This window comes from Plecotus auritus, assembly GCF_963455305.1.
Source record: "Plecotus auritus genome assembly, chromosome: 12".
In the NCBI taxonomy this organism is placed as follows: Eukaryota; Metazoa; Chordata; class Mammalia; order Chiroptera; family Vespertilionidae; genus Plecotus; species Plecotus auritus.
In genome coordinates this window covers 18,408,671-18,426,299 of record NC_137778.1, presented here as the reverse complement: position 1 = coordinate 18,426,299, position 17,629 = coordinate 18,408,671, and the positions used below count along the sequence as shown (strand labels likewise).

At 39.5% G+C, this 17,629-nt stretch overlaps 1 protein-coding gene across 1 annotated transcript in view; it reads right to left on the bottom strand.

Moving 5' to 3' along the window:
- NIBAN1 (niban apoptosis regulator 1) overlaps positions 1-17,629 on the bottom strand; it is a 134,853-nt gene that overhangs the window by 81,026 nt on the left and 36,198 nt on the right. The window contains exon 2 of the mRNA XM_080648661.1: positions 724-854. Within this exon, the coding sequence (XP_080504787.1) occupies positions 724-854 (131 nt within the window). The remainder of the gene's footprint in view (positions 1-723; positions 855-17,629) is intronic.

The following is a 17,629-nucleotide window of genomic DNA, read 5'->3' as shown; positions in this document are numbered from 1 at the left end:
CCGCAACCATGGTACATGCCCTTGACCGGAATCGAACCCGGGACCCTTCAGTCCACAGGCTGACGCTCTATCCACTGAGCCAAACCGGTTTCGGCAATCATGCTAGTTTTTTAATATGGATTACACCACATATGTTCTAACTTCCAGGTAAATAAGAATTTTTTGAGCATGAAATGACCTGAGAACACATTTTTTAAAAAATTGTCATTCAGTTGAATGCTTCTTTCAGATATATTATCCTACATAATATAAGCCTAATATGCTAAGTGTCCGGTCGTCAGTTCAACCAATCAAAGCATAATATGCTAATGATATGCTAAGGCCACTCAACTGCTCGCTATGATGTGTACTGACCAGCAGGGGGCAGACAGTTGACCATTCGACCAGTCACTATGACATGCACTGACCACCAGGGGGTAGACGCTCTGACTGGTAGGTTAGCTTGCTGCTGGGGTCCGGCCAATCGGGACTGAGCGAAATGGGCTGAACATGCCTTGGAGCCCTCCTGTGGTCCATCCCCTGCTGGCCAACCTCCTGCATCCCTCCCCAGCCCTCTCGCAACCCAGGACCCCTTGGAGGATGTTGGAGAGCCAGTTTTGGCCCGATCCCACAGGCCAGGCCGAGGGACCCCACTGGTGCAGGAATTCGTGCACCGGGCCTCTAGTGAATTATAAAGCATTACTCAGTGGGAGAAAGATATAAAGCCAAATTGTCATGGGTTACCTTGGTCTTCAAAAATTGTGATGTTAAATCTCTTTGTTGTTCTACTTCACTGCGCACATGATTGCAGAAGGCCACAGAGTACTGGCGACTGTAGAAGGGACTGAAGTTTTTGATAGCAGCCTCAGTTTTCCCTGGAAAAACATGGATATTAGAATTTAGACATGTAGCATCTCTCACAGAATAGACACATATCTATATAATTCATAAACACTCCTCCAGTCTCCCTATCACCACCAGTTCCCAGAAATGTATTACTCCACATGTGCTGAGAACCTTGATACATGCTGCACATGCCTTTATCTCTCCCTCCTCTTCTGAGGTCATCCTGAGAGACTCTGTTGTCCTTAAGAACCATCCATCCAGTAACCAATAGAATTTTTCTTCATTTGACATCAACAACCCATTGCCATGGCCATAAACTCAACATCCTTCCAATCTTCTATGACTACCATCCTACCTCACCCTGTTCTCAATTCAACTGGCTCTTCATTCCCCTCTACCCCCATTATTCAACTCCTGCACAGCAATAATCTCAGGGTCCACCATTTTAGCTCCGCACACTCATCACTCCAGTTGTCTTCAGATGCCTGAGGCTCCAGCCCTTGTCTTGCTGATCCACAGCCCTGGATAAAACACTAACAAACTATTTCTTCTACTTCTGGTCCTATGTTTCTGGTTTAAATTTTGTGTGTGCGTATGTGGTTTGAAGCATCATGTAATTACTTTCACATAAAGGTAGAGAGAAAACCTTTACCAGTCTAGAGACCTGAGTTCTGGTCCCAGTTTACTGAGACAGAAAGCAGCTGTATGACCTCAGTCAGGTCACTCATTCTTTCTGGGTTCTAGTATCCCTAACGCTAAAGGAAGGTGTCCACTAGTCCACACTGTTCTTGGAATCTATGTGACACTGAAGTATAACCATGGAAGTACAGCTGCCTCGCAATAGTGACCAACCACTGCAATATGGTCTCTCGGCACCAGAAGAAAATAAGGCTGAGAACCAACCATGTGGGGGCAGCTCGAGGACTCAAGATAGAGGGAGAGTTAGGCACCAGGAATAGTCTTGAGCTGTTCCAACCTGTGCTTAGCTTTAGAGAGTAGGGTAGTTGCAAAGGAAAGAAAAAAGAGGAGAAATAAGAGAGAAGGGGCAAAGGAATATTTTAAAGCAGATTAGAAATCTTCACAACCTTTCAGAGACTTGCTAGAGAGAATGGAAATCAATAGAGGTCCCATTGACTGTGCCTAAAAGCTGTTAGTCCTTGGAATAAGATATTAGCTTGAGAAAAAAATAAATCTGATACAACATTCCAAAATATTTGTAAATACTTTCAAGTGAACTTGGCACAATTTTTGTTTTCCAATTTGATATTATAGTCAATAGAGAAATATTAAAATATACTGACAAGATTTGTTTTGAGTTATTGTACACGTAAAATTTTAACAATAAGAATTCACATGGGTTGAGATACTCAATACAAGAACCTTGAATCCGTGACTGTCAACTTCTAACCTATAAATCACAGCCCCAAACACCCACAGTGTAGGAATAGTCTCTTTATATGGACACATCTATTTTAGCTCAGGCATTTAGGTCTCATAATATGTATGAGGTAAAGGGGACCACCTCTTACTTATTCCCTCAATAAAATGCATTTCCTGGCTGTATTTATGAGCTTTAATAATTATTACTTGTAAGGTGCTTTGAGACCCACTAATAATAGGTTTGGTGGAAATGCAAATGAAAGATCCTATAATTTAAACCAGGCATGCTTTTGCTTGCTCTGTGAGTTTATGGTATTACTATTAATCAATATTTGCATAACACTTTAATACACTCAGGCTTTATAACTGTCTAATTGGTTATTATTTTCATTAACTTTTACATAGTGCATAAGAAATAAAATTCAATACCCTTGCCTATAATTTTCTTACATAGGAGTGAGACATCGTTGAGAATTCCCACAATAAGAACGAGTCTCACCTCACTGAAACATATAAACGATTAACAAAATGTGCCCTTTAGATCCAAATAACCACTATTTTGTCTAGCAGAAAAGCAGCCTGCTAATTTCTGATGCTAATTTTTGCACTCTGGCAAGAATTTGGATTTAAATTAAAGGAGATGGATGTCGTTTTATGTGAGCTCTACAAAGGCTTGAAAGCTGATTTCCTGCCACACCACCAAGCCTCCCTCAAGGATGCCCGGTTTCCATTGAGATGCTACGATGCCACCACTCCCTCCCGATGTATGAGAAAAATGCTTGTGATTTGAAAATTGCATCCGGTACCATCAGTGCATCATCCACTAGGCAACACTTAAAAAAAAAGGGGATCCCAGCTCCCTAGGGTAATTAACCTAATGACTGGCTCAAAATGTAAGTAAAATAGCTAACAACATGACAAGTTATGGGGGATAGAGAACTTAAACCAATCTCTGAAATGCATCTAGATTTTATATTAAGCCAAACTAAACCCCAATGAAGGAAAGTCCAATGTAGGGATCGTGACACTTGGAGAAAAGCCTGGTGCTGGGGCAAAATGCCACTGTGGTCAGGACCATGGACTCTGGAGTCAGACAGACATGGGTTTGAGTCCCATCTCCGCTCTTTAGCAGTGGCCTCTCACGTGGCTTCTCTTCTATAAAATGAAGACCAGAGGAGCAATCTCCTATTGTTATGGTAATTACATGAAATAATGCAGTAAAGTGCTCAGCACTGGCGTTGGCACATAGAAATAGTTCAATAACCCATAGTAATTAAACCGATGGCAATGGGGATAATGGTGCCTCCAAGCCAACGAACAAGGGACCATCCATAAGCTGAACTAAGAAGTCAAGGAGAAGCCAAAAGCAGGTCATCTGCGTAGCCCTTTACCTGGGGCCATCAAACATAACCTACATTTTCAGAGATGCTTCAGGAACACTTATCAGCACATCAGAGGTCCTCAGTGCATCCCCGAATTGAAGCCAACTGAATAAAACATTAGCATTAATGAGCCAAAGCAAAAGCATGAGTTAGTAGCTGTGTTACATTGAGCCTCTCTCTCTGAGCCTCAATTTTCTCTGCCTATAAAATGGAGATAATGAGACACCCATTTCCACAGGATTTTATCTGGATTAAATGAGATGGTCTTCAGGGACAAGAGTTTCTAGAGGGGTGCCTGACACTTTAGTTGCTCAATAAATTTTGACTATTATTACTATCATTTAATATCCCACCGTGAAAGCATTCAAATGAAGTCCATCAGCCCACGGGCACCACATACAGTAACGTCTGCTGAAACCAGCTTGTTTTCAGTTTTCAAGATTCCTGGGTTTTGAATTGCCTTCATTCCCCACCCCACTCCCCAATTTAGTATCATATTTCCTTTCTGAATTTGTTTGTAAAACACAGTGCCAGATCTTTCACTAAAAGGTAGCTACTCAATAACATGAAGACTAGAACCAATGGAAGGACTACGTTCACATTTTGTTATACCAGCAGTTTTGGTAAATATTTCTTCTGATCCTACTCAATTATGGCAGCCTGTGATGGGCATTGTGTTGGTACAATTTACTTCACCAGGCTGCTCATTATACCCTTCAGGTAATCACCACTAAAGCTAAAAAAAAAAAAAAAAAAAAAAAAAAAGCCTCTTCGACAGCTCTGTCCACAACCTTTTGCTTCAGTTCAACTTTGTAAAAGTAAGAAAAGTGTCTTCTGGCCCTTTCAAAAACTTCAATTCACAGAGGTTCAAAAACTCAGCACTGTTATTTGATTCCTTCTCCCTCACACATTCAACCATCGGATCTTGTCACTTCTATTTGCATTCACACCCACCCCCTCTCCCCACACCTTGAACCAAGTCTTTATCACCTTTTAACATTGTAAAAGTCTCTTCCTCTGCCCTATGTCAGCATCATAGCAGAGCCAAAAAACTTACTAGCTTTCAGCTCTTGAAGAGAAACAAAAAAGTCAAAACCAGAGAGGGAGGCTGGAGTGCCATCGCTGTTACACAGATCCTGGAGGATTTGGGGAATCAAGCCATCGCATGGCCTATATGGCAGAGGCAGGTTCTGGGAAGTGGACAGAGTGAGTCCAGGGCTGATAGAGCAGAACGGGAGAGGCTGAATCCAAGCTGGCCACCACGGTCCCGCTCCAGAGAAAGCTGGCAGGAGTTATCAAGGCCCAGAGGTTACAGTGGGGCACTGTCCTTCAGAACCAAGTCTTGCCATTCATGCTCCCAGGGAACTCTTTTTTTTTTAAATATATTTTATTGATTTTTTACAGAGAGGAAGGGAGAGGGATAGAGAGTTAGAAACATAGAGAGAAGCATCGATCAGCTGCCTCCTGCACACCCCCCACCGGGGATGTGCCTGCAACCAAGGTACATGCCCCCGACCAGAATCGAACCTGGTTCCCTTCAGTCCCCAGGCCAACGCTCTATCCATTGAGCCAAACCGGCCAGGGCCCAGGAAACTCTTTTGAAAGCTGTGAGAGGCACACCTCAAGTCATAGAGGCACAGTCCTCTGTGTCCTGGTCTGACACGTTTCATTTGACACACTGCTTCAAGACCATGCCACTACCCTCGTAAAAACCTTCAACAGTTCCCCACGGCTACTCCCCAGAGTAGTAACCGCTCAGCCTAGCACCAAAGGCCCTGTGATCTGGCCCCCACTGCCCTTATGTCCTATCTCTCCTACTGCAACTACACCTCCTGTCTCCTGTGCACGTCCATGCCTTCCTTCCTCCATCTCCCCCTAAATGCCCTGCCAGCCAAATTCAGACCCTTCACGCGCAGATGGCAACCCCTACCCAAGAAGCCTTTTCGGTTCTCCCCAGTTGCAAACAGTCTCACCTTCTGTTGCATTCTCCCAAAACTGTGTACCACCTTTGCTACAGCTGTTCAAATAGAGCGTATCTCCCTTCCAAAGGTATACTGTACTTATGTACTCAGCAAATATTTGTTGGATGAACAAAAGAATGGCTGCGTAAATATTTAAGAGTAACGCAAAGTACAAAGCATCAGAATCATGGAACCCACGTCAATACCCCAAGAAAGAAGAAAGGCACATTTCTCAGCCTGAAAACTTATTTCAAATATACACTCTTGAAGCCCAATTCATTTGTTTTTGAGAAAAAAAAATCAGACTCTTCCTGATTAATTCCTTTTAAGTTTTTAAATGAATTTTGTCCAGAAAATTATATGTGGGAAAGTATTTACAACAAAAGCCTTTCTTTGCTTGTTTGTTTTTCGTTGCTAGTCTGTAAACATGGGAATTATATAAGGATCTAGGTAAAGCTTACATTAAATCTGAAGGACCTAAAAGATTTGTATATTTTCTCATTCTCGAAGGTTCTTTGCTAAACTTCCAGTTCTGTTGTAGTTCAACTAAAATCTAGTCTTTAGCATGACTAGTAGTTTTCTTCCTTGAAAGATACTGTTTGCCCTAGCTGGTTTGGCTCAGTGGATAGAGCGTCAGCCTGCGGACTGAAAGGTCCCAGGTTTGATTCCAGTCAAGGGCATGTACCTTGGTTGCAGGCACATCCCCAGTAGGGCGTGTGCAGGAGGCGGCTGATGGATGTTTCTCTCTCATCAATGTTTCTAACTCTCTATCCCTCTCCCTTCCTCTCTGTAAAAAATCAATAAAATATATTTTTTTTAAAAAAAAGAAAAGAAAAAAAGAAAGATACTGTTTATAGTGGATTATTCCCAATTTCCCTATTATTCCCAATGTCAATGCAACTATATGACATATTATAAAATATTCTCTGAAATACACAGATTCTTTCCTGTCTCACTTTCAGAAAAGCAGTTCAGAAGTACAGAAAGATATAGAAAAATCCAAACACTATTTTCGCTATATTTCCTTCTAATATTTTTTACATTTTTAAATAGTTGAGATTATTATATTTTGTATCCAGTTTTATTTACATAACATTGCATCCTTGGTTTTTTACTATGACATTTAAATAAATTAACATATTTCAGATGTTACATTTTTATTGTTATTATGGAAGAAAAAATATTTTTTTTAAAAAAAGGTTTATTTTAACAAAGTGGCTGCTTCCTGGGAATGAAGGCGAATCCACCTAGGAGAGAGTCAACTAGGCCTTTGGAAGAGTTTGTTAAAATTTGTTGAGGTTTCAGGGGAAGATTAATTTGGGGGAACAAGAGAAGTGCCTCTAAGATATTTTTAATATTTATAAAATAGAACATACTATCCATTATTCTTTATTTTCCCTGGAGTTTCTCAGACCATAAAAGTTTAAAAGTCCTGATGGATTACAACATCAGCTTTAGCCTCCAGTTTTGAAGCGCCATCACTTTGCACCTTAGGGTGGGAAAACCAGAACTCCCAATTCACAACACAAAAGTGCAAAAATCTAATTACACAGAACAATGCCCAAGGACTCTCTTTCTTCTAGTCAATGCCTTAGAGAATGGGGATAAATTGAATTCTTCATAATTGAACATATCTGAACTATTTTTTAAGCACATTTACTATTGGTGCTTGAGTGACTGGTTTCTGAACAGACTCTACTAGGCAAAGTCAAAAATTTTTCCCTGGGGAGCCTTGATGCCAGCAAGTCCCTGCATTCTACCCGACAGAAACTCCACTTGGAGCTAAAAATAAGAGACGTGTAAACCAACTTACATTCTCTGTGATTTACTTCAGCTATTAATCCACAGAAGAGACACACACGCACAGTTATGATCCCAAAGCTTATATTAAATGTACAAAGTCATTCCAGGACCCTCTCTCTCTCCACATGCAGAAAGCATCTGGATAGAAAGCAGACGCGTTCAGGAACAAACAATAGAACTGTTTCCTGGTTTCCAAAACTCACACTCATAGAGATCCAAAACTCTGAGTTAGGCTTGCCGTGTACTTGACCTTGGACTGTTAGAGACCCTCAATTTTCCCCAAACCCTGTTCTAAAAGCGGGCCAGCACCTTTAATTTGGCCACAAAGCTGAACCCGTTAAGGGCATTCAGTGAGCCCACATGCACTTACAGATGCTACAACAGCTCCAGTGGGTGAGGCAGAAGTTAAAACATTTTTCTGCAAATGATCACAGCCCCTGAAATAAACGAAGGTTCCCATCCCTCACTACGTATTTAGAAGAGCAATAGCTTCACAGGTTAATACAAGAAAGAGAATCGGGAGGGACATTTAAAAAGGAACACACTCTACTACTTGATAAGTTACAGTTCCCTTTACCTTATTCTATGAAAGATAAAAATGTCACAATGGTCAGCTATTCCAGAGAACAGCTTTCTAGAACCAACAGACCTTCAGTCTGGTCTCTTTTTTTAGGGGAAGAAACCTACAGTATTGTGGGGAAAATAGATATGCCCTTACTTTTATGCACACATCTTTCTTTAGCCATAATTAGGTGGAAGCTAACTTTAATTTTTCTTCCATTTCATTTGGAAAAAGTGTTTGGAAATTTTCAAGATTATTTTGCCATTACCTCACAGCATGTGTCCAATTTTCTTATGACACAGCTGATGAGAATAAATCGTGTTTATTTCGTCACTTCTCTAAGCTGTCTAATGCCCCCCAAGGAAGCTGAAGATTGGCTATCTTTTTCTTTACAGAAATGAGAAGGGTGTGAAAAAGAAAATTAAATCCATCTGACACAGCTACGTTCTCCGAAAGCATCACGAGAACTCTGAATTCAGGAGGAAATAATAATATTTTTGCCCATTAGACAACCTTTTGTGGGTTTTGAAGAAAACAGATAACTAAAATTCAGAAACTGAAGTAATGAGATTCCCTTTGCTCTTCTTGAGTCTAATTATAGTTATTAAATTCTTTCTGCACATGTTTTATCAGAGGCTCTCATTCCAAAATCCTGAAAATATTCTTTGCTTTAAGATTGCAACCATGCAAATGAATACAACAGGCACATTAAAAGGAATCGGGCCAGACTTAAAATAAACCAGGAAACAAGCCTAGGAATTTTACTAAGTGGTTCTCCTTCCAAACCAATAGGTTCTGGTGTCTCCTCCAGACTTATTTTCCTAACTATATCCTTTCTTTCTCTTCATTCCACTTTCTGCTTTTCTCTTTTCCACACAGAAGTATGTTTGTCCGAAATAGTTTCTATTCTAGTTGCTACTTCTCTCTCACGAATATATACCATTGCCCTGGCCTGTGTGATGCAGTTGGTTGAGTGTCATCTCATGCATTCAGAGGTCCCTGGTTCCATTCCTGGTCAGGGCACAAGCCCAGGTTGCAGGCTTAACCCCCAATTGGGGTGCATACAGCAGGCAACTGATCGATGTTTCTCTCTCTCTCTTTCTCTCTCTCTTTCTCCCTCTAAATCAATAAAAATATATTTAAATTATACACAGACACACACATACATACCATTGATTAAAAAAAAAAAAAAGCATTTCTAGATAACTGTGTTTGGGGCCCAGATATGCTTGTGTTGTGTTAGTCTGGAGGCACAGAGAACAATAAGACAAAGTAAACTTGGCTAGGAAAATGAAATGTGGCATTGCTAGACTTGGTGGTGGAGGCTTGGTGACGGGGGGGTGGGGAAGTCCAAGAAAAAGTTCATAAAGCTATTCAACGTTTCTGCAGGCCAGCTGGCTTTCTGAAACTATTTACAAGGCAGATAAGGTACTCATTAGTGAGAATTATCTTAACAGGCTCTAACTTATCCTCACAAGAATGTAAGAACTGCCCAAATGATTCTGACTCCTGTCCACTTGATTTGGTCAGGCACTGTGTCCTCCGAATACAGTTTTCTTGATAACAACTCCAACATCTCCAATAAGAACGGCTGACTTAGCGCAGTCCAAAATACAGCTCATCACATAGTCAAATTTTGCATTTTTGACAGTCTAAGGATTGCCAGTCAGTGGATCATTTAATCACTAAATTTAAAAACTCCTAAGTGAAGTACATTAGTGAAAAAAGTATCCAAAAGGTGTGTGATGCATTAATGACTTAGACAGTCCCAAGTTCTTTAAAATTACCTCCTTCTTATCCTATGGAAATTGCTCTTCTATAAAAATGAGTTCACGAGGCACTTAATAAGGGCACTGGAAACTTATACAATTAGCTCTGCTTGGAGTCCAAGCCTCCCAAATGAGAGTCAGTTACTCTAAACTAGTCATTACACGCACCAAGGAAGAAGAACTGCAAATAACTGGGAATACCTCCCACAATACCCTTGAGAAAGCAGCTTCAGTTCTTCTGGATGGTAACCACAGACACGCCAGGGTCAATCATATTCCAACTTCTATAGACTGATGAAAAGACCAAAGATTACAGACTTCCAGAGCTAGATTGTAATGCTTATTTCCATCCTCCTCCTATTTTCAGATCAAGAAATTAATTGGCCGCTGGTTACAAAACTAGTGAGTAATAGAACATTTATGAAAATAAAAAAACAGTGTCAATGTTTTAACAGTGTTTCTCTCTACTAATACTACATGGACTTTTATGGAGGAATCCAAGCACTTCTTTTATGATATACATTTACAATCAATCGAAATACATTATTGAGTTCCAACACAATTATCAAGTTCTTTAATGAATATTAAGCTATTGGATCAATAAGTTAAAAGCAATGCTAATGTCTATTGCTTCAATGTAATGAGTTTTCAATTTATCAGTAGAATCAGCATTCCAATGTGTTTCAGAATCCACTCTGCATAAACAAGGACTCTGTATTCAAAACCATCCATTAAGTGATTTAGGAGGGACAGTAAAAGCATTTGGCTCAGGTTCATCCCAATTGGCAGAGGTTGCCAGCAAGAGGGCAGAGACCCAGCAAAGCCCTGGGCACAAGGAATAGGAGCTGACCTTCTGAGTACCCCTTAATCTCATTCATGTGTCCCAATTACTAGTAAGTGGCATCACTGTCTCAAGTAAAGCCGCAGTCTTTATAAGGCTCCCTGAGAAAGGCACTAAGTAGATTTTCTTATCTGCTGATTAAGAATCAGTTTTTGTATCAAATTAAGGTTAAAAGGTACTGCTATGGACCAGCCCAGCCACCCACATGATATTTGAAATATCTTTAACAAAGTTGCTCTGGTTCCTTCTCTGTATTTTTCTTTATATGAGCCAAGAGATGAGATATGTTGAATTATAGACCATTAATAACAAGGATTTTTTATATATATTTGTCTGTGTTTTCTTTCATTATGAACTATTTCAAACATACAGAACAATAAGGGGAATAATATACATTGCCACTGTCCAGCTAAATAAAATCTTAGCATTATGCCATATTTGCCTTAAAAATTTTTTAAACAAAATACTGCAGCTACATTTGTATCCTCCTACCCCTGCGCCACATCACTAATAGGCACCACTATGCTCAAAGTCATGTTTATTCCTGTAAGTCATTTTTTACCCCCACCGTATACTCATGCATCCATACGTAATTATAGCATTGTTATGCATATTTTCAAACTTGACCCTACCTGTCATTCTGTAGCTACCTTTTTTTTACCCATATTATTACAGATAGATAGCATATATCTCATATATGGGATATTTAATTCTAGATTATTCATTCAAACTGCTATCTATACTTTTAACATACACTACAATTTATGTATCTCCTTGTTGATGGGTCTCACACGTGGTTCCTCTCTTTTTGCTGTCACAACCAATGCTGATGTGTGTATATGGTACATAAGTGGGAGAGTTTTTCTAGAGTGTGTGTCTGGAATGCTGGGCAAAGAGTGGGCATCTTCGCCTGCACTTAATATTGCCAAATTCCTCTCCTAAGTAGCTGTGAAATTCACATGACACCAGCAGAGTATGAGAGTTTTCTCTTCCCACAGCCTTAGAAATTCTAGGCATTATCCTACTTACACATTTGTGTCTATTTTGATGAGTAAAAAAAAAAATAAAAAAATGATGCCTTCATTTAACATTTAACAGATTGCTAGTGAGCTGAGCATCTTTTCAGATATTTATTGGCCATTCAGATTTTTTATTCTGTGAATTCATAGCCTCTCCCCATGTGTCTTCTTACCAACGTGTAGGCATTCTTTATCAATTTTAGTATGAACCTTTCTCATATTTAAACATTGCAGTTGTCTTTTCCCTTTGATTATAGTGTTGAACGAAAGTTTTAAAAGTTGTGGGAATCAAATTTAACCATCCTATTCTCCCTCCTCCCTGGTTTGTGTTTTTAGTGTCTGGCTTAGGAATTCCTTCCTTACTATTTTCTTCATAAGGATTGTCTCCTATATTTTCTTTGAAAAGTGCTTTAGCATTAAGGCTTTTTTACATTAAGCCTGGAATTAATTTTTGCGTAGAGTATGATTTAGGAATAAATACTTTTCCACACAGATAACTAATTATCCTTGAACTATTATTGAAGAGTCCACATTTCTCCCAAAATGTACAGCCACTTCTGATAGACAACAAGTTTCCACATTTGAATGGGTTGTTTTAGAGCTCTCCAGTCTGTGTCATTGGTCTGTTGTCTATCCCTGTAGCATTAGTACCATGCTGTCTTCATTATTACAGTGATATAATAATTTGGGGTATCTGGAGAGTAAAGTCTTCCCACTTGATTCTTTAAATTTTCTTACATATTCTTCAGCCAGAGCTCTTCCACTTGACTCGAGGATGAATTATGTCAAGTTCCATAGAAAAACCATGTTGGGATTTTGATTGGAATAAAAATGAATTTGTGACTGTTATGAGGCAAACTGATAGCTCTATGATGTAATCTTCCCATCTAAAGCTCCTGCTGGCCCATACAGCACGTGTGTGCCAACTAGAAGGGACCCTTCCTCGGGGCAGACGCAGTTACAGGAATGGGGACTGCAGCACAGACTAGATTCTAGCCTCTGCGTGGCCCTCCTTGGTTAGGAAACCAACCAATAGTTATAACATTGTCTCTACAGGAAAAGGCATTCCAAAATCCCAACCACTGACATCACTAAAACATCTGGAGTACATGAAGGACTGCCTAGATATGAGAGGAGATACTGGTATACTAGGTTACAAAAGGGAAACCTTTAAAAAATAGATTCTCTCTTGGATCAGGTGAACTTCCTATTGTTGACTGAATGTGGATCAGAGGTGGATTGGTCCCGTGGATGACACCTGACTTGTTGTGCAGTCAGATTAGCGGCTGTCATCTGTCTGCATTGTCCCAACTATGGCACCATTTGAGGTTTACACCAAGCACTCTCAGAAGGCCCATTTGGTTTCAAAACTAACACTCCAAAAGGGGGGAATCTGTGGTTTCAGATACATCTGAAGAAGGCTGGGTCAGTGTCAGCACAGAGCAATTCCTCAAGCCTTTCCCTGGAAGATCTATTTCCTCTGCTGAACCAAGCTGGACTTACAGTGGCAAAAGATTCCATTTCAGAGAGGTGTAAGGTGGCCTCACCACTTATTAATTATCTGATCTTAGGCAGGTTACTTTATCTCTAGGTCAGCATTGTTGAGTAGAAATTTCTGTCATGATGATAACATTCCACACCTGTTCTGTGTAGTATGGCTACTGAAATGTGGTTAGAGTGATTGAGAAAATGAATTCACATTTCAGCCAGTTTTGCTTAACTTGAATAGCCTCAGGTAGCCTGTGGCTACCATGCTAAGTAGTGCTGCTCTAGAAAATTTTCACATCTTCATCTTAAAATGGGGATAAAAGTCCCCTGACTCAGTGTTTTCCTTCATTTTACTGGTTAAGATTCCCCTAGGCTGCCTGATAAAAAATATATATATATATATATATATATATATATATATATATATATATATAAAATTCCATTCCCCACATCAGACCCACTGAGTCAAAATGTACCAAGAGAGGCTAGAAATCGCGTATTTTCATGTTGTTCCAGTTGATATTTAAGGCAGCATTGTAATGAAGAATAGATTCTGATATTTTCAAGGATTAGCAAGATGCCTAGCACAGTGCACACCCCAGAGAAAGAAGGTACGTGCTCTGCGGAGGCCAGGTGGTTGTGCTAACTTATGTGCTCACGACTATCTAAAGTACTGAAGGGGATCCGAAAATGCAACCCCCAAATATGCCATTTTCACATAAGGATTATTTTGAGCTGAAGGCAACTAAGAAGCATCAAATGCAGAAAGAGCTCTTTGCCCTCCCCCCACTGTCTACAAGCAGGAAATACATTTCCTTCTTCCAGGAGGAAGAAAACCACCATCACCACTGGAGACAGAAAGTTGGCACCCAGATGGGTCTGCACAGGCAAATCTCACTAAAATAACCCTTACCTTCCATTAGTTCCCTATCATTTACTGCCCCAGAAGGCCAAATCCCTTTTCCTTTGTCTCGTCATTTCTCCACAAATGTATATTGCCCTTTGTTTAGATGGTATATAAGCCCCACATTCTAACCACTCCTTTGAGATGCTCATCACTCCCATACATATGTGTGTTGTATGCATAAGTAAATGTGTATTTTCTCCTGCTAGTTTACCTTTTATCGGTTTAAATCACAGGCCCCAGCCACTGAATTTAAGAGGGTAGAGGAGAGCTTTATTTTCCTCCCCTACAATACCCAATTCAAGATCTCTGATGTATGGTTAGACAATCCAGTTTTAAAACTTCTGCGTGTTGCCCAGCCTTCGTGGCTCAGTGGTTGAGAGATGACCTGTGAGCTGGGACGTCACAGTTCGATTCCCGGTCAGGGCACATGCCCGGTTGTGGGCTTCATCCCTGAGACAAGGCAGCCAATCGATGATTCTTTCTCATCATTGATGTTTTGTCTCTCTCCCTCTCCCTTCCTTTCTGCATTCAATAAAAATATATTAAATAAATAAATAAATAAATAAATAAAGTGTTGACAAATAAATAAATAAAAATAAAACTTCTGGGTGTCAGGAAGCCGAGGGCACTTTACCAGTTTTCCTTTGTTCTGTTGTAATGAGAAGAAATAGAACAACATAAGGTATGACTGATGATGGGTAGCTTGAAGGCTGGATGATCTCAACTCTGTTGGATGGGGTATAATATACACTGAGTGGCCAGATTATTATGATCTCTGAACACATAATAATCTGGCCACTCGGTTTATATCCTATATAATAAAAGGCTAATATGCAAATTGTCCCCTCGACCAGGAGTTCAACCAGCAGGCTGGCCGGCCAACTGCCCATGTCCTCTCCCCCTGGCCAGGCTGGCCGGACCCCACCCATGCACAAATTCATGCACCGAGCCTCATATATATATATATATATATATATATATATATGCTTATTATGTGTTCAGTGATCATAATAATCTGGTCACTCAGTGTATTGGAAATCTGGCAAAGGAACTTGGAAATCTGGGAGGCAATAGGAAACTAGTAAACTTGTAACTGTACCATCAAGGTAATTTGAAAAACAGAAGTAAAAGAGAGAAGGAGAGGGGGAGGTCAAAAGAAAAAATTTTGCATAGTGAAGGCTTTCTCAATGGCAAAGCTGTTAACTTTATGATTGAGAGAAAAGAAAGATCTCAACAGGATTAAAAATGGCTTTTTTTGGACAAACGGCCTGCATGCTAATCCATTCCCGAATTTGCTGCTGTTTCAAGGAACACATTATATAATCGCCACAGGAAAGTCTAAAATTTCAGTATAGTTGCAGAAATCCATGAACACCCCCATTTTGTGAATGTGGAAGCCATCTGCTTATCTACTTTCCTTAAGAGAATATAATGAGATTCTTTCAGAGTACTTGAAGCTCTCCATAAAAGACACAAACAAAAGAAAGGTTGTTACTTGCAGAAGCAGAAACATCATGAGCAAAAAAAAAAAAAAAAGTGTCTATTATGGCTTCTGTGGGCTCTTCTCAGCAAGAAAGCTGATCTGAAATAGTACAGATACCATTGGCTCTGCTTTGTAGTAGAGATACCAAAATTGGGGGATAAAAAGATGTTCACGCTGGGAAGAGGAAAGCTGCAACAAGGTAATAAATTATATAGCAGTAAAGCTAAAAACATGCTTGTGCTGTCACTTGAGTTCACATTTTAAACTTTGCTTTATTTCATTTCATTGTAACATGTATATTATAATGTTTGGCTAACTGCAAAACTTGACTTTTATTTTACTACTACAGCAGATGGAAGATAACTTGGCTATGTGCAGAAATGTAAAATAATTCATTAATTCTTCTTATCCCCTCTGAATAATTGATTATGTAAAAAGAACAAATAAATTATATATAACTTGGTCAAAGGTTTAAAATGAAAAAATTTTAAAAAGAAGTAAAAGTTGCCGAAACCGGTTCGGCTCAGTGGATAGAGCGTCGGCCTGCAGACTCAAGGGTCCCAGGTTCGATTCCGGTCAAGGGCATGTACTGTGGTTGCGGGCACATCCCCAGTGGGGGGTGTGCAGGAGGCAGCTGATCGATGTTTCTCTCTCATCGATGTTTCTAGCTCTCTATCCCTCTCCCTTCCTCTCTGTAAAATATCAATAAAATATATTTTTAAAAAAAGAAGTAAAAGTATTTAATCACTAAGATAAGATTTAAAGTTGTTTGTTCCATTTAATATAACAAAATATAAATATATTCATAATAATAGAACAAAAATAAATATTTCATTAAATGAATGAAACTAGGTATGTATGAAAACATCACTCTTGCTTACAACAGTCTCTCTTTCTTCTTTCTCATTCATAGTCATATTCTCCCTCCCCCTCCATTTAAACTTGTAAGTACCTCTATAATTCTTTAGAAAACTCTATTTCAAAACTGTTCTGGTTCTTACATACCGTGAGTTTATTTTCCCTTCATTAGACAACCAGAAAGACTTCAAACAAATACTAATTTGACAAACAGATTTGTCCTAACGCAATGTGTTAACTATGTAGTAATTTGGTATGAGACAAATTGGAAAAAAAAAAACAAACAATAATCTTAAGCATTTCGATATCTGGTACAAACGGGGTTCTCCTGACCTGCGATGAAGCAGGGTGACCAGCTCCCAGCAGCCTGGGCTCCTGGAGAGGAGCTCACAGAAGGAGCTTTTTTTACCCTTTTCCTCCAAACCTGATCTGAAGTTTACGGTTTCGCTGGGAGCAAATCATCACAATTGCACATTTACAAAGAAAGCTGGGAGGTGAACATTTAGAGTAAGACCATGCTTATGTGGCACAAACATACTTGGTTGATGTAATCCAATTTCGCAAGAAGGGAGAAAGAATCGAGTTGAAACAGTCTGAATATTAGAAATTTGCCACTTTTAGAAAAACAAACAGATCCCAATTTACGCTGGAAATAATTTTTTTTTTAAAGATTCCAGAGATTCTTAAGAAGAAAAGAAGTGAACTACCTTGTCATCTGTTTTGCTGTTTTCCAGGAAGGATCTCTGTGGTGCTTTAGACTTGTCTATATTTGGGTAATGGCAACAGGTGAGGAATAAAACGCAGCTGCGTAGTGACTCCCTGGAGTGTTCTGTAAACATCCTAGGTAATGAGTGTAAAATACATCTGAATACACAATGCCTCCTATGAGTCAGTCACAGGCTCTTTAATAATCTCCAAATAAACAAATTAATAAGACAAATACTAAACAATAACCAAAAAAAATTTTTAACCACACATACTCAAAAAATATCTCCAGATTGAGGGAGTTTCCTTTAGGAGGGAAAGGAAGGAAAAATTGTGTCTCATTCATTTATCCCAGGCTAGAAAGAAGAAAAAAAATGTGTGTGTGTATGTATCTTAGTTGTTATGGTTTTAAATAAATAAGACCTGCCAACCAAAGCCAGGGAAATGAATGACAGGAAGTGAGGCACACTTTAAAGAGGAAGTGGTTTTGCATCAGGAAAGGGGAGTAGATGGAGGAGTAGGAAACCGACAAGATGTATAAAAATGGAAAACCAAGGGCCTCATCTTAAGAAGCTCAGAGCCCACGAGTAAATTATCTCAAAAGATGCATAATCCAACCAAATAATCTTTTATGGCTCTTTGAAGA